This window comes from Rhinopithecus roxellana, chromosome 9, assembly GCF_007565055.1.
Source record: "Rhinopithecus roxellana isolate Shanxi Qingling chromosome 9, ASM756505v1, whole genome shotgun sequence".
Classification (NCBI taxonomy): domain Eukaryota; kingdom Metazoa; phylum Chordata; class Mammalia; order Primates; family Cercopithecidae; genus Rhinopithecus; species Rhinopithecus roxellana.
The window spans coordinates 93,116,877-93,141,830 of record NC_044557.1 but is presented as its reverse complement, the minus strand read 5'-3'; the positions used below and the strand labels follow the sequence as shown (position 1 = coordinate 93,141,830).

Sequence of the window (24,954 nt, the reverse complement as noted above, 5' to 3'; positions counted from 1 at the left end):
GTCTTGTTCATTTAGATGGCATGCCATAAAATGCATTCACACCCATCATGTTATTTGAGTTCAGAGCAAATGAATGATAATTTGTAGGCTGAGGTTATTGTCCTATCTTGCAAACACGGAAGGTGAGGCTCAGAAAGACTTACACTGTACCTAAATTCACATGGTGAAGAGGAGGATAGTCAGAGTCCAACTCAGGTTTTCCCATTTCTCTGTTTCCATGCACTGTATGGACTATAAAATATAGGCCTAGGGCCATGTTGTGTGTCCTACAAAACCTACTGATAGCACTGAAAGCCCTGAGTAGCCTCCAACCTACATTATAGGCTCTGATAGGATGGTTCAGTGAAAGCACCTAAATACTGAACTAAAAGGCCTCAACCAAAGAAAACTCGATGGGTAGATGGTCCCAGGGTTTGTCAGTGTCTCAGTGATGCCATTAAGGACCCAGACTCTTTCCAACCATCCTCTTTGCCATCTTCAGTGCATGAATGATGTTTCAATTTGCTGACACATAATGGCTGCCACAGCTCCAGACATCACACACAACCCCCAAACAGCATCTCATGCTGGAGGCAAAAGGGGAAGGAGCTAAAGGGCTTTCCCCTCCAATGCTTCTTTCTTTTTTCAGAGGAAATGTTTTTTCCCAGAGGTTCTCAGCAGAATTCTACTTACATCTTTTTGGCTAGAACTAAGTCATGTGCTCCTCTTTTTTTTCTGGACAGAGTTTCATTCTTGTCACCCAGGCTGGAGTGCAATGGCACGATCTTGGCTCACTATAACCTCTGCCTCCCGGGTTCAAGGATTCTCCAGCTTCAAGGAACCCCAAGAGCTGGGATTACACGCATGTATGACCACGCCTGGTTAAGCTATTTTTTTTTTTTTTTTTTTTTTTTTTGTATTTTTAGTAGAGACGGAGTTTTACCATGTGGGTCAGGCTGGTCTCAAAGTCCTGCCCTCAAGTGATCTGCCCACCTCAAAGTGCTGAGATTACAGGTGTGAGCCACCACCCCGGGCCATGAGCTCCCTTTTAAACCATCACTGTCAATGAGGGATGAAAGGGCCTTCTGTGATCCTGTTATACCAGGCATGACTTATCCTCCAGAGTAGGACATATTGCTGTCCCAACAAAGGTGGGGTGCGGTTAGCAGCAATGAATGAGGAGACAGGTATTGGGTAAACAATGCATGCCCCCAAGACTGTGAGAGCTGGGACCATTTCCCCATCCTTGGGGCTCTCCTGGCATGGCCCAGGGTTGGAGTTGGCCTCAAGCACCTTTTTCCTCCTTTAGTGCAGTGTGGGTTGAAAATCATGTGCTGTATTTGGAGGTGTTCTCAAGTTCCCAGAATCAGGGGTCAAGGACCTGGTGCTTCCTTGGTATCCTTAATCCAGGGTAAGGCTCCAGGATCTGGGGGCTCAGACAGGGGCAGGAGACATGGCTCCAGGAGGCAGTGCTCTGCGTTCTTACTGTGTTTGGGTCTCCTGTGGTATCCAGACTGGGAGATGGATAAGACTTCTATTAGTTGTCTGTGGCTACTGTCAAAATTTTCACAAACTGAGTGGCTTGAAATGACAGAAATGTATTCTTTCATAGTTCTGGACACCAGAGGCCCTGGATTGAGGTGTTACTGGGGCCATTTCCCCTCCAAGACTCTGAAGGAGGATCCAGCCCAGGCCTCTCTCCCACCTTCCAGTGGCTGCTGGTGGCCAGTGGTGTTTCTTGGCTCATGACTGCCTTCTGATCCCTTCCTCTGTCCTCACTGGCCTTCTTCTCTGTGCATCAAACGTCCCTCTCTTTTATCTTAGAAGGACACCAGTCATTGGATTTGGGCCACCCTAAATCCAAAATGATCTTATCCCAAGATCCCTAATTTAATTACGTGTGCAAAGACCCTAATTCTAAATAAGTTCACATCCACAGGCACTGAGGGTCAGGACTCGGATGTGTCTTTTGGAGGGGTCACAATTTAACCCACTATGGGACCCAGGGTTTGGGGACTGGACAGCATGTCCAGGAGGGGTGGGGGCTGGACTGATGCAGTGCTATGGGAAAGCCCTCAAATCAGACTCTCTAAGAACAGGAAGAGGAAGGGGCCTCTGTGGGCTTTGGAATGAGGCTTCAGGTATCTAGAAGGTCCCTCTGGCATAGCCCTCTCTATAGTCTGGCCCTAATAATGACAGAAATAAAATAACGGCAATGTCATTGACCAAGGTCTCACGCCCTATATGAGGTTCTGTCCTCTGAACATTGTCTCATTTTTCTTTCCCAAAGGAAAGTTTGTTCTTGTGTTGCCATCGGGAGTTCAGCGCTTGATGTTCTACCCCTGAAGCTCTGTTCCTTTGGTTTTAACCACAGTCTGCTTTTAGTTAAGGTGAAAATTCCCTCCAACAAAAGGGTAGGAGGTTTCTCCTCCACCAGCTCCTTCGTGGGACTTTGAAGTGAGATAGGCTGGGCTGTGGTGCCATGTTTGTCCAGGTGTTTGGATGAATTTGAGTAATTCCTTGGCCCAGTGGTTTCCAGCCTCGACCGCTCATTAGAATCACCTGGGAACTTTCACAAACTCCCAGCGCCCAGACTATATCCCAGACCAAGTAGATCAGAATCCCTGGAGGATGGGGCCAGGCGTTAGGGGATTGCAATGCATAGTCAAGAGTGGACACCACTCCTAATCTCCCTGATCTGCAGTTTCCTCATCTGCAGAACAGATTCAATTACATTTACTGAGTGAGCAATGCTTAGCAATGTGCAAGCTGGAAGCAATGTTATTTCTTTCCCACCCTTCTCCATTTGTGGTAGACGGGATAATAACTAAGACTAGATGGCAAGAGGAAATTAAAGTTGCAGATGGAGTTAAGGTTGCTAATCAACTGACTTTAAAGTATCTGGAATTACACAGATGGGGCTGATGTAATCACAGGGTCCTTAAAAGTAGAAGAGGGAGGCAGAAAAGAGGACCAGAGAGAGGGCATCATGAGAAGAATTTGGCCTGACGTTGCTGGCTTTGGAATAGAGAAAGGAGACCATGAAGCTAGGAATACAGGTGTCCTCTAGAAGGTAGAAAAGAAAAGGAAAATGATTCACCCTTAGAGTCTCCAGAAAGGATCGTACCCTGTGAACGCCTTGATTTTCACCCATTTGAGATTCATGTTGAATTTGTGACCAACAGAATGGTAAGACAGTATATTTGTGTTGTTTTAAGCCCATAATTTGTGAAAATTTGTTGTAGCAGCCATAGAAAACTAGTGCATCATTATACCTGTACAGATGTATATTTTATCCTGCCCTTGAACCAAACCTCATATACCTAGCTCATGATTTTTCTGATAATAAAAAGTCTACTTTGGTATAATACAAACACCCCCCAAATTCACCAGCATTGGCCCCTGAAAACAAATTGTTCACATTCCTCCACATTTGAGTTTAGTGATGGGCTAATGTTGGTGAACTAGTTTTTGACCGCCCCTTTGCAAGCCCTGCACGTATGGTCTAGCACCACCGGATGACACCTGCTATATTGTTCTCAGTCTTTGAAAACACCCCATTTTAACATCCTGTTATAATAATAATAATGCCTACTTTGCAGATTCACCCTGGTGATTAACAGTGTGAATGTATGTGAACAGAAAACAGCAAAGCACTGTTCACAAAGCTCTTGAAGTTAACCATGGATTTGAGGCACTTGCTATGTGCCAATGCATGAGAAAAGTAAAGTTGGGAAATAGGAGAGACCCAGAGGCCAGGCGATCACAGTCCTGCCCTGGAACAACCTTCAGAAACCTGTGGTGGAAGAGACAATCTACAATAGCTAGGGTGTGTGAGCTGCAGGAGACCAGAGTTCCTATTAAGACAAGTAGGGGAAGATAATGCCCCAGGCCCCACAGTCAGCCCTTTCAGACCTGGCTTCAGAACTCTGGGCTCTGGACTCCCACTGCAGCTTCCATACTCTTTCTCATGTGTTGCAGAGATTCCTCTTGAAGTCATGTGGGATTACATAACCTATTCCCAACTGTGATGGGCAAACATGAGTGTACATCAGGGCAACTGTAAAGGTGTCATAATCTCCTTTCTCAATCTTTAAGGGACAGGACGGTCACAGTACACCCACATCAAGCTTAGGGTCAACCAAAAGTCAGGAGGTGAATGAGACATCACCTCGCATTGAGAACCAGAGTGATATTCACAATCTATAAGGCATGAATCAAGAAATGAAATGAAGAAATTATCTGAGAGCTCACTCATGAGACTGACTCAACTTCCTCCTGAGTTGGAAGCAACGAGGAAGTATAGGAAGATGAAGCAAGTGATCTTTTCAAAGGGAAGTTGTGAAGTAACCCAGCAAGGTTCCCCAGCTTCCAAGCCCCTTTACAAAGGCAGCAGAAATGCCCAAAGCTCAGGGATTCCCTAGGTCCTCACTGAAGCTGGTAAGACAAGAAAAGCCCCTCTCAGGCCATCCAAAGCCATAGGCAATGGTTCCAAAACAGGGCTGAGAGCATAAAAATTACCTAAGTAGCTGATTAAAAATGCAGATTCCTGTTCCAAAATTTTTTAGAATAAATAAAATTACATTTTAGAATAAATGTAATATAGCACTCATAAACCTAAAGTTTCAAATAAATAATACTTCTACATAGGAATTGTCTTATGTGGTTCTCCTGTCTGCCATAAATCTATTTTCCAGAAGCAACTTCTTCTAACAGTTCCCATCTTAATTCAGTCACCCCAGAAGTCCAGATAGTGTGGGTTTACCTCTGTGATTTATCAGCTTTATCTAGACCTATTGATTTCTTTCAGAGAAAAATGATGGTTAATTCACTTATACCACCCACCTCCTATACTTCCAATAGTACTTTTTTATTCCTTCTTGAGATTTCTTTTTAATTCTAAAAAAAAAAAAAATTCTCTTTTGTATTCCATACATTTTCTAATTATTTCCTGCCTTGCTACATAAATGATGAGCATATCTACCTCTGTCTTTGTCCGTTTTCTGCTGCCATAACAGAATACCACAGACTAGGTCATTTGTAAAGAACAGAAGTTTATTTGGCTTGTGGTTCTGGAGACTGGAAAGTTCAACAGCATGGCACTGGCATCTAGTGGAAGGCAGAAGCGAGTTTGAGAAACAGAGAGAGAAATGGGGCCAAACTTATCTGTGTTATCAGGAGCCCACTCTCAGGATAATTAACCCATTTCCACGACAACAGCAGTAATCCACTCATGAGGGCTACTGTGAAGGCTTGTTAAAGGCTCCACCTCTCAATACTATTACATTGGCAATTAAATTTCAACACGAGTTTTGGAGGGGACATTCAAGCTATGGCACCTTGCTTATACCCCCACCCCTCCTTCTTCCCTCTTTGGCCTTATCCCCTAACACCCCTTCTCTTTCCTGTCCACACTCTTAGATTTACTTTGTCCTGCAGTCTCAAATTAGCCTTCTGAGCTTTGTTCCACAGGCCAGTTCCAACAGCCAAAGTCCAATTAACCTTATTTGCTGTATTAAGGCTATATATATGTATTGTTCTTCTAACCAGCACTCATGGGGAACTAATACCTGGGCTCTGCCAATGTTACACTGGCAGAGCCCAGGTATTAGTCAATTTTATTTATATATATACATATATATATATGTATATATATGTATACATGGAGAGAGAGAGAGAGTTTACAGGCCAAGCAATGTGGTTAAAATCATAGTTTGTATTCTCTTAGTACATGTTGTAACCCCTGGGCATTTAAAGAAGAACATTGCTTACCTGAAGATCAAATTGTAATATTATATAATATATGTAATATTATGGTGCATCTTATTGTTCTATCTAGCCTTTATAATTGTTTTTCTTTCCTCTTTCTCTCTCTCCCTCCTTTCCTTCCTTCCTTTTTTTCTCTCTCAATTCCTTAAATTCTGTGTCTTTATCATATCTTCAAGGAATTTGCATGTTTTTATAATCTCCTGATGGTCTTATCTGGGTTTGTGGTATCACTGCTTTAAGGCTTTTGATATAAATGAAAGAATATGGATATTTGGAGCCTGACAGGCCTTTGAGTCCTGACTCAGCAACTCACCAACTGGATGATTCAGAACAAACCTCTTCACCAATCTGGGCATTAGCTTCACCTGGAAAATGTAGATAACTAATTCCTCTCCTAACAGCATTGCGAGGTTCTTAAAAGGCAAGAGAATTAAATGCCCTGCATAATTAGAAATTGGTGAACAGTAATTGGAAGACATTTTCATGACCAGACTCTACTTCTGTTGAGCTCATTCATCACTTTGGACCGGGCCCCTTGTTTGGTGCTGAAGGCAACAACGATTAAAGCTCCCTCTGCTTGAGGAGCCCCAAGTCTAGAAGGAGATACAGACAAGTAAACAGCCAATGCCAGTTCCATGGAATATGTGTGATAATAGGGATAAAATAAAGTCGAGTCTTCAGGAGCAGAAGAAGGGTACCCAAGTCATATTAGTGGATGTTCTCCAGAGAGGAGACCCCAAGCTGAAAACCAAAGGACAAATGAAAATAAGTTTGGTGGCCGGGTGCGGTGGCTCACTCTTGTAATCCCAGGACTTTGAGAGGCCAAGGCAGGTGGATCACGAGGTCAGGAGTTCAAGACCAGCCTGGCTAAGATGGCGAAACCCCGTCTCTACTAAAACCCGTCCCCCCACCACCAAAAAAAAGCCAGGTGTGGTGGCAGGTGCCTGTAATCCCAGCTACTCAGGGGGCTGAGGCAGACAATTGCTTGAATCCAGGAGGTGGAGGCTGAGGGAGCCGAGATCACGCCACTGCACTCCAGCCTGGGCGACAGCGAGACTCCATCTCAAATAAACAAACAAATAAATAAATAAATAGCTTGGCACAGAGTATTCGGAGATGTGGTGTGGTGTTGTAGGCACCAGTACTGAGCCTAGGAGCACTTAAGGCCTTAAAACATCTGGTGAGTTTCCACAGCCTTAGTGACTGCCTCTCTCACTTGCTGGGAAAGCTCCAGGTCCCTTCTGAAGTCCATGTGAAATTGCCCATCAGCTCCCCATCTTCCCAGGGGTACTTCCTGGGACCCTGTCCATCCTTCTCTCTGCAGTGGTCCCAGGTTCCTGCCCAGAACAGGACTGCAGGGTCTAAGGTAGCACCCTGCACTCTCTGTCCTAACCATGCCTGTGTGAGTGGCATTCTGGCCTTTGTGAGTGATGGTCACAATGGGGACACAGGCAGGGAAGCCACTAACCAACATCTATGGGGAACTGACTAATGTCTGGGCTCTGCCAATGTTTGCCCCCAACCTGAGCTCCTTCTGCTGTGAAAGATGATGCAGGGGCCTGTGTTTGTCCCAGGCCTTTGCTGGTCCTTTTCTAAGATAACCAACTTTTGGGATTTTTCCCATACTCCTTGTCTCTTTCTCATTCAAGCCGAAGCTCATTGTGTCTCCCCACCATCTGAACGAATTCACAACCCTTCCTCCCTTGTCCTAGTCCAGCTGTTGCCAAACGTTCATGGAGTCTAGTTGAGTGCCAGGCCATAGGAGGGCATGATGGGGATGGAGGGGCCCCAGTTTCCTCACTGAAGAGATGACATATCTGTGTGTCTGATTGAGGACCTGGAGCCAGCCATGGAAAAGCTGGGAAAATGGTATCTGAAAAGAAGAAAAACAGGAAGCAAGGAAAAGTAAGCAAAAGTCAGCCCCTTTAGGCAGAAAGAAAACCTATGGATCTCACCTATTTTATTAGTGTGGAAAAGTCAGTGTGACCTCAGAAATCAGTCCAGGTGTCTGGGCCCATCTGGTCCTGGAGAAGGAAAACATAGCATGAAAATGCCCAAGCTCTAGGTTCAGGCTCCAAATCCTCCATTCCTTCCTCCTTCAGGTGTCCTTCCTTACTGTGGTTCCTTATGGTGGCACTTGGCCAGGCTCTCCAGCCTTCCTAAGGCTTGGTTTAACTATAAAATGGGGAGAGACAATTGCTGTGTGCACAGAGCTGTTGCGGGAATAAAAGTGAATCATGGGCTGGGCATGGTGGCTCATGGCTGTAATCCCAGCACTTTGGGAGGCCACGGCTGGTGGATCACTTCAGCTCAGGAGCTCGAGACCAGCCTGGAAAATATAGTGAGACCCCATCTCTGCCAAAAAACACCAAAATTAGCCAGGCATGGGGGTGTACGTCTGTGGTCCCAGTTACTCAGGAGGCTGAGGTGGGAGGATTGCTTGAGCCCAGGAGGTAGATATTGCAGTGAGCCGAGATTGTGCCACTCTCCTCCAGCCTGGGTGGACTTTTGAGACTCTGTCTCAAAGCAAACAACAACAAAAAAGAATAGAATCATGGACTTGGAGGAACCGCTGGTCCCTCTGTGTGGCCTGGTAAAAAGAACACGAATGAGCACTGGCAGAGGGCACACCTGTGTTTGAAGCCAGCCTCTGCTCCTTTCTAGCTCTGTGTCCTGAAACAAGTTACTTAACATCTCTGAGCATGTCCTAGGTTAGTGATAAAATATATCAATGTCCATCTCTCAGGGTCGTTGTAAGGAGTAAATACATTAATGTACATGAAAACCACACAGAAGTATCTGTTACCCTGCTACTGCTCTAGAGGTGATTGCCATGATGAAGAAGAATATTCAAAATTGGAGGTGAATCTCGTGATTCTGCACTTTTTATCTGGATGTTGCTGGCTTTTCACCATGGCCTTTCTGACTTTGTTCCATAGCGTGTATAAAGCACTTAATTTGTTCCAAGTTCTTTATAAGACTTTAGTGTGAGGACTGAAGCCCACAGCTCATTGCCCTTTAAAGGAAGAGCTATAAATAGTACACTGGGTCATTAAAAAGAGGAAGGAGTGCACCTGGAGAGCCAAGTACATGTAAATTTGGCCAAAGGAGACTTCAGGGCCCAGAGCGTTCCTGTCACCAAAGTCTCCCCTGGCTTCTGCAGAACTTTGGTCATCTAGGTGAGGGACCACAGGCCAGCCAGCTGTTCCCTCCAGACGTCTCCGGAAACCTCTGAGTCCCTTGGAAGGTAACAAACTCAGACCAAGGTGAGTCACATGCCTCCAGTTCTAGACAGCCTCAGCCCTGGGGGAAGAGGTAAAATGAACCCTGGCGGGGAGGGGCCAAGGCTTGGTCCCAGCATGTGTGGTGCTTCCTTTGTAGACTGAACTGGAGGTGTCTTGATGGTCAAAAGTCTGGAGAGTCAGAGAGGAGAGGAAGGGTGAGTCCTGACTACAACATAGAAACGGGATGATCTTGGCCAATTTCTCAACCCCCTGAACCCCAGAGCCCTGGCTTTTTCATGTGTGTAATGAGATGCCCTTTGGACATTAGAAAGAATGCAGAAAGTGTGCCTGGCAATAATAGATGTTCAAGAGTCAGTTCCTCTTTCTCATCTTCCTCTTCCTCCTTCTTAGTGGTCTTAGCGTTTCCATTTTGTATCCTAAACATTTAGAAAAGTTCTTGGCACACAGTGAGTGCTCGATGGATCTTTCAGAGAGCGTGAGGAAGAGCTCAGATATCCTCAGCTCAAAGTCTCTGTCCATTCTCACAGTGGGCCTGAATTCACTGTGGTGTGTGAAGACTGAATAATGGCCCCACAAGGCGTTCATGCTCTAATGCCTGAGACCCATGAATGGGTTCTGTTCGTTACATGACAAAAGGCACTTCACAGATGTGATGAAGTTTAGGACCCTTAACATAAGGAGATTTCTGAATCATCTAGTTGGGGCCCAGTCTAATCACATGATCCCTTAACAACAGAGAATTTTCTCTGGCCACAGTCAGAGCAGTCAGAGGAAGAGGAAGGCAGAAGGGGAGGGTGCAACTATCTCAAGCCCGAGAAGGATTCCGCACACTATTGCTGGGTCTGAGACATGGGAGCGCACATATAAGGACTGGACAGAGGCCTCTGGGAGCTAAGGGTGGCCCCCAGCTGACAACCAGCAGGGAAAGAAAAACTTCTGTCCTACAACAGCAAGGAGCTGGTTCTACCTGGAACCTGGAGCTTAGAAGTCAATTTTTCACCAGAGCCTCCTGTAATGAAGGCAGGCCTGCTGACACTTTGAGTTAAACCTGGTATGGCCCATGTTAGTCTTCTGACCTGCACAAAATGTGAGACGCTAACTGTGGATTATTTTAAACCACTAAATGTGTGGTCATATTTCATACTGGCAATAGAGAAGTAATACACAAAGCCTCCAGATTATGAGGAAGACAGAAGCACCCACTTCTTTGGCAAGTACGTCCATTTACCAAGCACACCAGAAGTGCAGGCCACACCACCATGGATAGGTATCACTGAGTCAGGCACTGCGCTGGTGGCTCCACGGACCACCCTTCAAGTTATCTTATTCTGAGGCTACGAAGGCTCCTAGCCCATGAGGCTGTGGCCTCCAGGGTGCCAGGCAGGACAAATTAGGACCAAGGCCTTTTGGCCAGGACAATCTGTGGAGAATGTATTGCAACTAAGCATATCCCAGGCAATGAGAGTCCAGTCATGTTCCACACAAAGTCATGATTTTCCCTGAAGATTCGGTTAGCTCTATGTTACAGGAATGTCCTAAGTTCATTCCCACAGATGCCCCCACACAATTGTGTGACACCCTACATCCATTTCATGGGTCATGACGTGGCTGGTAGTGATCGGGAGTTGGTGGAGGAGACTACTGGAGAGAGCTTGTCCCTCGTCCCCTCTTAAACTTGGACATCTCAAGAAGGTCATGCTTAAACACTTTGGGGTCAAAATCTTTTAGCTGTGGTTCCACATGCCAAAAAAGCAAAACCCACCATTCTTCTTGTCAACCTCTTTTCTTGCTCGCAAGAATTGAAACTGGATCAAAAATGTGGGTGCATGATGGTTTAGATAGAGGTATGGTCCAGCTCCATCAGCTGGGCTAAAAAGAACACAGAAAAACTGCCTGGCTTTTCGATGACCTCCTCTGTAAACATCTCCATGGCACCTGGGAAAGGAGACCAAGCCGATTGTTTCTTTCTGAGTCCATTTCTAGTGTTAGTATTAGATATTTGTTTGTTATTAATAACTGTCTTCATTCCCCTTTCCCCAGTGAGAAGCTGAGGCTGAGGGAGTTTAAGTGAGAAAGTTAAGTCACCAGAGCACTCCCAAATGTCCAGAAGGAGTGGGGGCTCCGAGATGCAGGAGAAGTGGATGATTTGCTTAACAAACAGTAAATAAACACCCAACAGAAGCCAAACTGTCAGGTATTGCTCCATTTACTTGTACATAAAATTCTTCATGTCATTCCCAAAAGAAATGAACAGTGAAAAATCCATTTTACCCAATTCCTGCGAGGTCCTGCCTGAGTTCACACTGCTGTAGGAGGGACTTAGACCTAAACAGTCTGGCATGAGGGCCCAAGCATGGCCACCTCTGCAATCAGAGGAGGAAGGACATCTGCCCAGGCCCTTTGGGGATGGGTTGTTACCATGCAGGGCACCAAGGGGCTGCTGTTGGGCAGAGGCATCAGGAGGATGAGGCAATGTCAGGGGTCAGCCCTCCAGGGCAATGGTTAATAGTCAAAAGTGACCATGAAAATCTCCTGGAAAGCCCAGGAGATTCAGCTGTGATTTGAGAACTGTCTCTCAATTGTGCAGTGGCAGGAAGTCAGTAAGCTGGGCACAACCGAGAAGGCATAGGCCTAAGGCCAGAAAACATTCCCCCAGGCCTCCAGACCCAGGCATGGCTCCTGTCAGCTGCTCTGTTGCAGCCGTGGAGCCCCTTGGGTATCTCTTTGTGCTTTCCTGTGGGCAGAAGCTGGGAGATAGCTCTGGAGGGAATAAGGGGCCACCAGGAACTCTCCTCCCTAGTGACTTCACTGGCCACAGAGCTGCCAGCCAGGCAGTGAATGACATCATAACCGCAGCCGAGCTGGCTTGCCGGGTGACATCAGGACCCCAAATAGCTCTGACATGTGTTAGCAGTTAGGAGAATGAGCAGGGTTAGCATGGTCTCTCCTCCCAGTCATTGGCATGCCCTGTGGAATCCTTCTGGGAATTCTTCCCCAGATGGCTTCTTGGATTGACTTATAATTTTGATTACAGAGGCATTAAAGAGCATTTAAAAAGGCAGACAAGCAAAAAGAGAGAAATAATATCACCCAAACCCCAACATCCAGAGAGAGCGTCTCATAACATTTTGAAATACAGCCTTTCAAGCTTGGCCTATTTATTTATGTTTTAAAGAAATGTCATTGTGTATATTTAAGGTATACAACATAGTGTTATGGTACATATTTAGATAGAAAAAGGTCACCACCATGAAGCAAATGAACATACCTAGCATCTGATTTTTGTTCTTGTGGCAAGAGCAGCGTAACTCTACTCATCTAGCATGAACCCCATGTACAGTCAGCACTTCAAACTCGTGGGTTCTATATCCATCAATTCAACCAACCACAGATGAAGCATATTTAAAAAAATAGGCCAGGCACAGTGGCTCACTCCTGTAATCTCAGCACTGTGGGAGGCCAAGGCAGGTGGATCAACTGAGGTCAGGAGTTCAAGACCTGCCTGGTCAACGTGGTGAAACCCCGTATCTACTAAAAATATAGAAAACTAGCCAGGCATGGCAGCAGGCATCTGTAATCCCAGCTACTCAAGAGGCTGAGGCAGGAGAATCACTTGAACCCAGGAGGCAGAGGTTGCAGTGAGCTGAGATCGCACCATTGCACTCCAGCCTGGGAAACAACAGTGAAACTCTGTCTCAATAAATAAATAAATAAATAAATAAATAAATAAATACACAACAATAAAAAACAGTACAAATGAAAAACAATACAGTGGAACGGCTATTTACATAGAGATGATTTAAGTAGGCACAGTGGAGCACCTCTATAATCCCAGCTACTCGGGAGGCTGAGGCAGGATAATCATGTAAGCCCAGGAGCTCAAGACCAGCCTGGGCAACACAGTGAGATACTCCATCTCTAAAAAGAAAGCAAAGAAAAGGAAAGAAAGAAAGTATTACATGACACTGTAATGCGCCATTTTATATAAAGAATTTAACCATCACAAATTTTCGCATAGGCAGAGATCCTGGAACCAATCCCCCATGGATACCAAGGGGCAACTATACGGTACAATTTTTGTTACCTACAGTCCTCACAGATTTGGTATGTTTAAAAACATATCCCTATAGCATATAATTACTTCCATGTGTAAACAAAAGTGATTCATCTGCTATTATTTTGTAATCTGCTTTTTAAAAAAACTTTTAAATAAAATATGGACACTTACCATGTTATTAATTATTCTAAACCATTTTTAATTACTTTTTACTAGGCTAGTACTGAATCCTGCATTGTTGGGAGGAAGTTAGGTTCTGATATCTTAAGTGAAAATCCTAGACTGTCAAAATTAACGTTGAATGTCTTATGTCCCATAGACATACAGTTGTGTGTAGAGTACAGCCTCACAACTCTAACACAATGCATTCTTTTCTCCAGTGTTGGAGTAGAACCCTGTTTCTTCGGTTCGTTATTTAAAAAAAGTAGTTGGCTTGCATTTGTAGCTATTTGATGCAAAAAAATATATACATATTTTTGCCATTAGCATCATGACTGTTTACCTAGCACATAGAGTTAAATATTCATGTTACAACATCACCATGTTTTATGCTGTGGGCCTTCCCTTTTGCTGAATATTTCTCAGCCTATTTTGACCTCTTCATTGAGAACTAAGCAGATGTTCTGAAGGTCCCAAATAGTCACACCATAGGCTGAATTGTATAGAAATTCAGCTCTTGGAAAATGTCAGAGTTTGAAGGAACATTTAAGATCATCTCACTTCCCCTCCTCTCCCATTTTTGAGATGGAAACTCAAGCTCGAAGGGAGGAAGAGACCCCCAAAAGGTTGACAGTGGCTAGGCCTGGCCGACCTCAGCCCACATAACATGGACACCTGCTATTGGAGTTCCTGGTAGGGCTAGCAGAATCTTGGGTATGATATAATACGCCCACCTCCCGCACAGTGGCTTGACACACAGTTTATCAGAGACCGGACTTCCACTCCTGGACACGTGTACACACACACTACCATCTTGTGAGTGCTCGCAGGCCATTAATGCTCATGACTTGTCTGATCCTTACAACAGCTATGGCAGGTTGTCCAGGGTCCAGTTTATCATCCCCATTTCACAAATAGAAACACGCAGGCTCAGAAAGGGAGAGGAACTTGCCCAGGGTCACAAAGCTGGCCCCTGGTGTCTCCTGTGAGTCATTTATCTGACATTAACTCCAGGGCATATTTTTCTTCATAGTATTCCTCCTCTGACCCACTATGTCACACTGTGTTTCATAAGTCAGTGGGGAAGTAGAACCATTTCTCCAGTTGAGACAGAGCCCCCTAAGGAGTGAAGGCAGAACTAGAACACAGGACTCCTAGCTCCAGGCCAGCGGTCCCGGGACATTTACTCATCAATATACAGCCCTTGTTTCGCTTAGAGAAAGGTCCCCCACTCTGTGGAGGCCCAGCCTCTAGGCTTGTGGCTTGGTGGGCAGACCAAGGGCTGGAGTTCCACCATGACTCTTCCCCAACAGGAACTAAGCCGATACTATTGTGCAGGACACAACTTCCTCAGCCAGTTACAGCAGCCTCGTCTGGACTTACTCAACCGAGTTCTCTTCTGATGACGACATTTCTTTACCACACTGTCCACTCACATTGCTGTGGTAGCCATTACCTATCCCCAACTCATTGTCCATGTCTGAAAGATGCAGAATTTCCTCCAACTAGCCAGCCACACCTTCTACCCTGCAAGGGCAGTGAGAGAACGCAGTAGGCAAACCTGGGCTGTTAACCACCCAAAGCCAGCGCCTCCTGGCAGAAACCTTAGTGTTTCCGGTTGTAGACACTCAGCTTGGTGGAGGTTGAGAAAGAATGTTGTTTCAGAACAGCTTCTTGCAGAGGTCAACGCCAACTGCAAGGTCAGCCTTATTCACATCTCCCGCCTCTGCTCAGGTGGCGTTCCTGCCCCGCCTAGCATGCTCTCCTCTCTTCTCCCTGGTGACCTCCTCTCCCTTTTTGTGTCTCCCTTTCTGTGAACCCTGCCTTGGCCTCTCTAGGAAGCTGGGAACTCGCCTCTCTACTCTCCTACAGAATATCACTGGTGCCATTTACCACTTAGAACACCAACTTGTAATCAGTTACACGCCTGTCTCCTTCTCTGGACAGTGAGTCATTCAAGGGCTGAAAGGTGTCATACAGATATCTGTGACTCTGGAGCTTGTATAAATGACCTCATTTTTCCAGACTCTCTTCAGTCCTTTTTATGGTCACCTTTTCCTTTAATGAGAATAAATTGCTCCAGTTGCCATATCTTATACCTTGGAAAGTCAATTGCCCTCCCTATGAACTCTGGAAAGATCAATGAGAGAGATTGTCTGGCAGTGGCCTGGGGAACTCACTATATACTGCCTGGATAATAAACTTTCAAGGACCAGGAGCCCTCTCCTCCCAGCTAGAGGGGCTGCACTTGAGCTGACCTTCCCATTACACTGGATCTTCCACCCCCGGTGGCAGGGACTGCAGCTTTTCATGGTGCTCAAGATATCCAAGCATGGAGCAGCCGGTTTCCCACACAATAGCTATAAACAACTGACACCCAAATGCACTGAGCAGCCTGGCCATTAACCCCCACACTGAGAAGGCTGCTTTCTCATAGCAGAGGCTGTGCCCCTCCCCGGGAAGTCACTCTTTGCCTCTCAGAGGTGATGGAAGGGTGAGTTTCCTCTGTCCTCTCCTCTTGCCAACCCAACCTTGGAAGTTTCCTTTTAGCAAGAAAACCAACACCATGCCAACACTGGAATTCATTTCCAACACTGATGCCTGATCAGTGGTGATGTCCAGACAAGCCATCCTCCTGTGCCCACCTCCAACTTGTGGCCCTCTAAATTCCAGTCCTCCTCACTCAGCACCTGCCTCCTGCCCCTGCGGCCTTCTCCCTGAAATGCCTCCCCTATCCATGGTTTCAATTTTCACCCTCCTTTTCCCAAACCCAACTGCTTGCATAATAGGAGTCTTCCTAAAGGCCGAGTCATAAACATGACCCACAAAAGATCAGGGAAACCACTGGATAAGTAACACAAGACCATTCTGAGCTCTTGGCCATCACACCACTGGACAACTACAATGTCCATCCTTCTCCCCAAGCCCAGCCTCCCACTACCCCATGGAACTTTCCTAGTAAGAGCTGTTCCTATATTATCTTCCTCTTCTCTTTCCATATTGTGGCCTCTCCCTCCCTCTTTGCACCAGAAAAAAAATCTGAAATTATGATTATGTTATCAGGAAAGTTGTCTCCATCTGTGACTAGCCTATGTTCATGCCCTGAGGAGGGAAGGGAGAGAAGTTTGCTTTTCTTAATCCAAAAGACTTGCATGGCATTTTTCTACACCAAAGAGCCATCCACCCATTTTCCTTCCCATCAGAAAAAAGTATGAAATTATGATTATGTTATCAGGAAAGTTGTCTTCATCTGGAACTAGCCTATGTTCATACCCTGAGGAGGGTAGGGAGAAAAGTTTGCTTTTCTTAATCCAATTGGCTCACATGGCATTTTTCTACATCAAAGAGCCATCCACCCCTGTTTTCCATCTTTAGCCCCACCAAAACAACATTTCCGAGGCTTTGAAATTCTAGTAGTTCCTTAGTGTGCACTTCAGCAGATTCACTCCCTGCCCCTCCCAACTCTACTGATGACAACAGAAGGTCCCATATCCAGTGGAGCTTCCTCAGGGTACGTGCTCTGTGACTTCTTCTTTTCACTCCAGCGCACTGTGAATGAGGGGGTGAGTGGATGCTCTATTTCTGTAGGTGTCAGGGGGGTGGGTATACATGTGTTGGAGTTGAAGGTCACATGTATGTGTGATTGCGTGTGGATGTACTCCCTCGTGCTGTTCCGGGAGGGATGTGTGTGTGCCGTGCACATGTATGCTTACATGTGCTGGGGCTGGAGGTCAGGTAACGTGCAGAAGAGGAAGAAATTTGTATAGGATTTGAGATTTCTCAAGCTGCCTCTTGCCAAGTGGTTTCCTCTGAAGCTCAGAATCAGCCCATATGGGCTGGGGTGGAAAATAACCACTGTAAGCAGACAGTCCCTGACTCATTCCGAAAGCATGTGGGCCCACCACTTACTACAATGTGTCTCGCAATTGAATCTGCTCAGCCTGCCTTCAGGCTGTGCCTCTGAGGCCCCATATTCCTTTCCAAAAGCTTGGGAGAAATGGAGACCCGTTTTGACATCCATCTGCTTTCTCCCTCCTGCCTGGCCCTCTTCCCTGGAGCAAAGCTCACACTTCTATTTCTTCAGACTCTGTATCCAAAGATCTCCTCATTAAAGCCTCTGTACTCTCCCCAAGAGGTCCTAGAGAGTGCCTTCAAGGTTCCATTAGTGTCCTTGTGGCCATGTTTGCTCTGTCTTCCCTTTCTGTCTCTCCTACTTGCAACCGCTGTGGAGACCCATCACCCCAGAGTCGAGTAGAAGCGACATCATTTCTGGGAAACGGGACCACTGAGACCATCTCCAACAGAGAAACCATTACAGTGTCTGCTTCTTAGTTCCATAGAATATGCACCCCAGACACCTCATCCATCCAGGATTCTTTCTCTGTTCCTAATCCTTTCCCCTAACCCTGAGGTGAGAGTATGGCTAGGTCGGGCTCACAGGTGAGACTCATGAATATTTGTTGAGTACATTAGTCAGCAATACGGGCAGTCATTTTATATTCAGACCCAGCCACCTTGATGCATCATAAAGTGGCTTGAAAATGGCTGCCTCGAAAAGTCCCACTTCACTCCCAGGATGGTGCTACCCTCTGTGCTTGGAGCTGTAGCCTACGTGCAGGTTATTGTCCTGAGCTATGCTGCCCTGCAGTACCACAGTGTGTACCTCCTGCTAATGACAAGAGAAGCAGTGCTGATATTCAGCTGGAATGCATCGACACACCTGTACTGGTTATTTATAGCCTGCAAGCACGCCCATAGGCTATCTGCTGACTGGTCGGTGCCCTTCCACTGCCAATGGTTTATATGCTCCCCTGGGGGGGAATCCCTCCACCCACCTCCATACACACACGCACACCCCCTACACACACGCACACTCACTCATGCATTTAGAACCCTGCTGCCATAAGACACCCTGGAGGCCCCCTTGCCAGGCCAGCAATTCCTCTGGACAGACTGAATGTTATATTTCTGCCTGTAGCCACCTCTTCTTAGCACTCAGTAGACCATGAGCAGAGTCAAAGGAAAACTTCACATAGCCTCCTATCTCCCTAAATCCCCTCTCCTAGCGCCTCTGTTCTTCCACTACTCTGTCCCTCCCTTCTGTACCTGCCCTTAATTTCTGCATAAAGTCCATTTGCTGCCAGGTCCTAGGGATGCCCTATGGACTTGGGCAATCGAAAGTAGACCTCCACATGGCCCATGAGGCCACTGCCTCATGAAAGCAAAGGCTGGGTCATGGAAAATAGATGTTACCGCTTACTGGTTGAGTTAGCCTTGTTGAAAAACTCTCAAATGGGGCCAGGCACTGTGGCTCATGCCTGTAATCCCAGCACTTTGAGAGGCTGAGGTAGGCAGATCACCCAAGGCTGGGAATTCAAGACCAGCTTGGGCAATATGGTGAAACCCCATCTCTACTAAAACTACAAAAAATTAGCCGGGCATAGTGGCGGGCACCTGTCATCCCAGCTACTTGGGAGGCTGAGGCAGGAGAATTGCTTGAACCTGGGAGGCAGATGTTACAATGAGCTGAGATCATACCATGGCACTCCAGTCTGGGCAACAGAGCATGACACTGTCCAAGAAAAAGGAAAGAAAGAGGAAGGGAAGAGGAGGGAAGAGGAGAAGAGGGGAGGGGAGGGGAGGGAGGGGAGGGAGGGGAGAGGAGGGGAGGGCAGGCCAGGGGAGGGAAGGGAAGGGAAGGGAAAGGAAGGGAAGGGAAGGGAAGGGAAGGGAAGGGAAGGGAAGGGAAGGGAAGGGAAGGGAAGGGAAGGGAAGGGAAGGGAAGGGAAGGGAAGGGAAGGGAAGGGAAGGGAAGGGAAGGGAAGGTTTCAAATGGGAAGCTCATTACCAGAGGGAACTTCTGATTATCAATGCAGTGGATTGTAAATTTTGCAGTCACGAAAACAGATAAACGAAGTCCAACTTAAAGTTTACTTTGGGCCCTCATCTTGCCGGATAACAGAAAACATAATTTAGTCGTTTCTTGACAAGTGGAGTCACTGCATGTACATGTGCAGTCTCTTTGGGATAGACTTCTGTCTCACTGAGTGACATCTGAATTCTGGGGTCTCAGGCATTGATGAAGAATAGGTGTCTGCTCCCTGTCCCATCTGTTTGCCAATGTCGTGACCTGATGTTAATGTTCTCTTCCAGGATTTGGTCTTTGCCTGTTGGATGGCCAGGAAATAACAGCTTTGAAGAGGCTGCTCAAGGTGGTGAGAGAAAGACCTGTAGCCCCTTCCCTGACCCCAAATCACCATTTTTTGGCTATTACAAGATAATTAATGAGTGACTTATTTGTATGCTGCATACTATTTTTTGTTGCTATACATTTTAATTTCCAATGTTATTTTGGGTGACTTAAAGGAAGTTACTGGGAAAGAAAGCTTTGGCTTGACATACAGAAACTGTTACTTAACCTATACAGAATAGGAGTATGGGCTTTGGAGAGGACAGAACAGGTTTGTCAGAGTGCGAATTCTCTCACTCATGAAAGTTAAAATGTAATCAATAAACATTCTTAATGGGGATAAGTGAATCACTGTTAGAGCCACATTTTATTGAAGGTAGTTATTTTTTTAAAATAAAAAAGTTACTGCTTTTTTGTTTTAAAAAGTCACACATTTAAAATTTAAAAAAATTATAACTAAAAAATTGAAAGTCACCAGTAAATCCAATAGAAACTCCAAAAATAACCACTGTAAATATTTTGATGTATATCCTTCTGGCCTTTTGTCTCTATGTGTGGATGTGGGTAAATTTAGTGTTACACTAATTTTTTATATACACTTTCATTCCTTTTTGGGGAGGAGGGTTATTATATTTGCTGTATATCATGAGCTGTTTCAGTTTTTCACTAAAATGTCTGTGATGCCGTGATGATGAAAGTGAAAGAGAAACTTAAAAAATAAAACCTGGCCGGGCACTATCACTCACACCTGTAATCCCAGCACTTTGGGAGGCCGAGGTGGGTAGATCATCTGAGGTAGGGAGTTTCTGACTAGCCTGACCAACATGGTGAAACCCCACCTCTACTAAAAATACAAAATTATCCCAGCTACTCGGGAGGCTGAGAGAGAAGAATCCTTTGAACCTGGGAGGTGGAGGTTGCAGTGAGCCAAGATGGCACCATTGCACTCCAGCCTGGGCAACAAGAGCAAATCTCTGTTTCAAAAAAAAAAAAAAGAAAGAAGAAAAAAGAAAATCTGTCTTTTTTATGAGCACATATCATGTGCCAGTCATTGTCTGAATGTCTAATATATCTTATCCCACCTCTCTTCACAAGAGTCTTAAGGGTTAGGTACTAACCTCTCCCCAATTTTATAGAACAGGAAAGTAAGATTTCGATGAGTAATGTGTACAAGATAACAGACAGAAAGTTGTGGAAATAAGAATTGAATTGATACATAACATTCCCAAATCAAGATTTTAATCACCACACCATTAATTAATTATTTAGTTAATCTGTTTATTCATACAAATAGTTGAGTACTTGCTATTACCAGGCATTATTCTAGAATACATCCATGATCAGAACAGGCAAAAAACAATGCGTTCATGGAGTTATATTCTACTGGGGGTCAGGTGGGCCGAAAATAGACAACGAATAAGAAAAAGAAGAAATGTTACAATACAGTAAATGTCTGTAAGTGCTATGGAAAATAACAAAACAGGGAGGTGTGATGGGACAGCCATGCAATTTGAAATAGAATGCATAAAGCAGACCTCATTGACAAGGTGATATTTGAGCTAAGTCTTGAAGGAGATGAAGGAGTAAGGCAGGTTGATGTCTGGGGGAAGAACACTCAGGCAGAGGGAACAGCAGGTGCAAAGCCCCTAAGGCAAGAGGGTGCTTGGACTGTGTGAGGAACAGAAGGAGGTGAGAATAGCTGAGACAGAGTGAGCAGAAGAGAGCATGGAGGAGAGGAGATTTGAAATTTGGGTCCAGGCAAATTGTAAATCTATGTAAAGACTTAGGCTTTTTCTTTAGGAGTGATGGGAAGGTATTAGCAGACTGAATAGAGTAGCATCATCCAGCTTGGATTTTAACAGCATGCTTCTGGTATTTGTGTAGAGAAAAAGCTGCACAGGGAGCAAGGATGGAGAGTCAGGAAGCTAATGCAAGCATCCAGAAAAAAGACGAGGGTTTGGACCAGGGCAATGATAGGGAAAGTGAGCTGTGGTCACATTCCAGGTCTATTTTGAAGGTGGCAAAGGAGGCACATGAGCATGGGAGTGCTGAGGGTTACACTGGACATTTAAGGCTTTAAGGTTGGATGAGATCTCCAAAGGCATGTGTCCTAGACAAGAGTAGAGGCCTGAGGACTGAGCCCTGGCATCCTAACACAGAAGCTGGAAGATAAAGGGAAACCAGCAAACAATGAAAACAACGTAGGTGGTGAGACAGAATATCGGTCTCTTTTGAGAGCCAGTCTGGGGCAAGTTCACTGACATGCATTATTTCATCAAATCCCTATTCCACTATTGTGGGGGAAAGTATTCTACCGATTTTATAGATAAGATAAATAGAGGCTCAGAGGGAAGAAAGAAATTATTCAAGTTATCAAATAAGCAAGAAACAGAACTAGGATCAAAGCCTTTTTCTGGATGTAAAGGGCAGGTTTCTTGGCCTGACTGGGTCTTTGCCCTGTGCATTGGACAAGATATTATGGAAGCTCATGTTTCTCTTGCCACAATAATCTCCAGGCAGCAACCCTCAACCATAGCAGAAAGGGAGCTGACTGGTGCATATTTCAGCTTCCTCCACCTTGAGTGAGGCAATTCTGAGATGTGCCGTCCACCTTCTCCCAGAACTCCCCAGTGGAATTGTGACCCAGGTGCCCATGGTCACTGCTGTGAGTTGACAATGTTCCCTGACTGGTTTCCTTTCAGTCTCTGCCTCACCTGCCCATTCCCTTAGTGGTATTGCTCAGATGACCTCCCTTACAAATCCCTTGCACTTATATTCTTATTGCAGAGGCTGCTTCTGGAGAAACCCAAAAGTAGACTCTTGTGTGAAGAACAAAGACACACAGCTTTAGCCTGGGGATGGACACCTCCCAGCAGCCCTGGCTGCCACTCACTGCTGTGCTGCAGCTTGAGGTGTGTGGGGATGGGTGCCATACACACTGTGTCTGCATGTATGACACACGTGCACCCAGGTGCACATCCTTGGGTGGATGTGGGCAGGTGTCCACGTCTGTGTGCCAGCTCAGATTAACAGCAGGGAAGGAAAACTGAACCAGCTCCTTATGTAAATATTGGGCAACTAGAACATTTTTCTGTTTCCTTGAGTCATTTCAGAGTTTCTGAAACTTTGCCACCTCTACCCTTGGATGTAGGGTGGGAGTGGAGGTGGGGGAAAAGGAGGTTATTTTTGCCCCGGGGATTTCAGAGCCCCTCTGTTATGTGTGTTTCTCCTCTCTCTCCTGCCCACCCAAGCCCTCAGAGGGGAAGATCTGCTGAAGAGAGGGAGAAGTCCTTGCAGTCCCTTGGCAAAGCAGGTGCTACCTCTGTGGCTCTGGAGAGCAGAGAATTCACTGAAGGACATGAGATGCCCAGTGGCTCCCCCATGCCAACCTACCCCAATACTCCCAACTCAAGAGAAAAGAGGTGAGCAGACACCAGGTTCAAAACAGTTCTAGATTTAAAGACAGAAGCTGTAGGTTTGCAATCTTAGTTTGCCTCCCTGACCATGTCATTCAGTTGCTTTGAGTGCAGGGCTCTTGCCTGTGGAAAGAGGATGGGGAAGCCTGCCTCGTGGTCCCTTAGGGTGGCTGTGAGTCTCCGGTGAGTCTAGCAGCCAGAGGAGGGCATCTGAAAGAACACTTTAGAACCAGACAGATACAGGTTCACATCTTGTCTCTGACATTTCCTTAACCCGACCTTGAGAAGTAAATTAACCTCTCTAAGCCTCTGTATTCCCATCAGTAAAATGGGGATCAAAAATGTTTCCATTTTATTTAATTAAATAATGTAACATATAAATTACTCATTAATTTCCTGGCAATAGAATGTGCTTATAAATGTCTGTTTCTTCCATTCTATCTACCCTGATACTTCCCAGGACAGTGAGGGAAAATAGAGACGAGTAGAGGTAGAAAGATGGGAGGGAAATAGATTTGAAGCACAGAGCATTTTTCTTTGGTTAACCAATGCAGAGGGTTACTAGAGCATTAATTTAATCCAATATACAAACTTTACTGCCACAGACAATAAGGACAGATAGAGAATGAAGAGTTGTAATATTCAAAGATTCATACTACAAATTGACAGGAAAAACACAAACCATCCAATAAAAAATAGGAAAAAGTATAAAATAAAGCAATCCAAATGAGCAATAAACATAGTAAAAGATACGTAAATTCACTAGAAGTCAGGGAAATAAAAATTAATATAAATTTCATGTAACTAATGAGACATTATTTTACATTCATCCAGCTGGCATATCTAAAAAGAGCATTAACACTTATTGCTGGTAAGTGTTCCATGAAAAGAATGTTTGCATATATTGCTGGTGGAAATGCAAATTGCCACAGCATTTGTATAAATCAACAGGGTAACATCTATTAAAATTGTAAAACATATTAATATGGTTTGGCTCTGTGTTCCCACCCAAATCTCGTTTTAAATTTTAATCCCCACGTTTCAGGGGAGGGACCTGTTGGGTGGTGATTGGTTCATGGGGCCGGATTTCCCCCACGCTGTTCTCGTGATAGTGAGTTCTCACAAGATCTGCTGATTTATAAGTGTGTGACCTTTCCCCTTCACTTTCTCACTCTTCCTCCTGCTCTGCCATGTGATGAAGGTGCCTTGCTTCCCCTTCAACTTTCACCAAGATTGTAAGTTTCCTGAGGCCTCCCAGTCATGCTTCCTATTAAGCCTGAAGAACTGTGGGTCAATGAAATCTGCTTTCGTCATAAATTACTCAGTCTCAGGTAGTTCTTTCTAGCAGTGTGAGAACGAACTAACATGCATATATTCTTTTATTCAGCAATTCTACTTTTGTGACTCAATTCCATAGAAATTAAAGCGTCAGCACATCAAGATACACACACACAGAGTTAGGTGAAGGTTTGAATAAATAATGCTACATTATGCCATGGTGCATTATGTAATTATTTAAGAGACTGTATTTGGATTATATTAGTTAGATTTCCATTACATATTATTAAGCACTAAAAGTAGATACAAAGAATGGTTTTTATATCATATGGTGTCATTTTTGGCAAAGCAAACAATAACAAAATGGATGCACACATTTGTGCAAAGCAGAGTGAAAAGTCAGAGTGTGACTGTCGGGTTGGTAACAAATTACTCAGAGTGGGTTCAAGGGTTGGGGTGGGGGAGGGGTCTCATCATATGACAGGAAGAAGGTAAAGAGAGTAAAAAAGGAAAGGAAGACAAAAAGCAGGACCATGAGACAACAAGCATGTACAATATATTCCCATGTATGTGTGTCGACAAGCATTAAAAAGTTCAGAGAAAACAAAAGATAACATTAGATGTATAACCTACTGACTCAATAAATGAACATTATACATTGTAGAGTACAATAAAGTAATGACAGGGAAAATGCTAATGAGTAGGACTTAAACTTCCAATGCCTTATGGAAAGACAGCCCCACAAAGAAATGGGTAAGACACAGGCCTGGGGCAGCCAGTACTCAGAGGAGCTGGAGGCGGGCAGACCACTGCAAGGGTGAAATTAAAAACACAGAAAGCTCCCACATGCACATGTATCCC

The 24,954-nt window shown here is 45.1% G+C and overlaps 1 protein-coding gene across 8 annotated transcripts in view; it reads left to right on the top strand.

The window, feature by feature from the left end:
• The first annotated feature begins 8,855 nt into the window (after positions 1-8,855).
• Positions 8,856-24,954, top strand: part of LOC115899567 — a 32,804-nt gene continuing 16,705 nt past the window's right edge. Inside the window, exons 1-6 of one of the 8 annotated variants that reach the window (XR_004059207.1) lie at positions 8,856-9,014; positions 9,130-9,187; positions 19,363-19,421; positions 21,916-22,064; positions 22,187-22,311; positions 22,651-22,821. Coding sequence is in view for 1 of the 8 variants with exons in the window: in XM_030937263.1 (XP_030793123.1) it covers positions 9,150-9,187; positions 19,363-19,424; positions 21,967-22,064; positions 22,187-22,311; positions 22,651-22,821 (494 nt within the window). In the remaining 7 variants the exon portion in view is untranslated. Of the gene's footprint in view, positions 9,015-9,129; positions 9,188-16,648; positions 16,773-19,362; positions 19,425-21,915; positions 22,065-22,186; positions 22,312-22,650; positions 22,822-24,954 lie in introns of those variants that run through there. The other 7 variants (XR_004059208.1, XM_030937263.1, XR_004059209.1 and 4 more) reach the window with 7 other exon arrangements.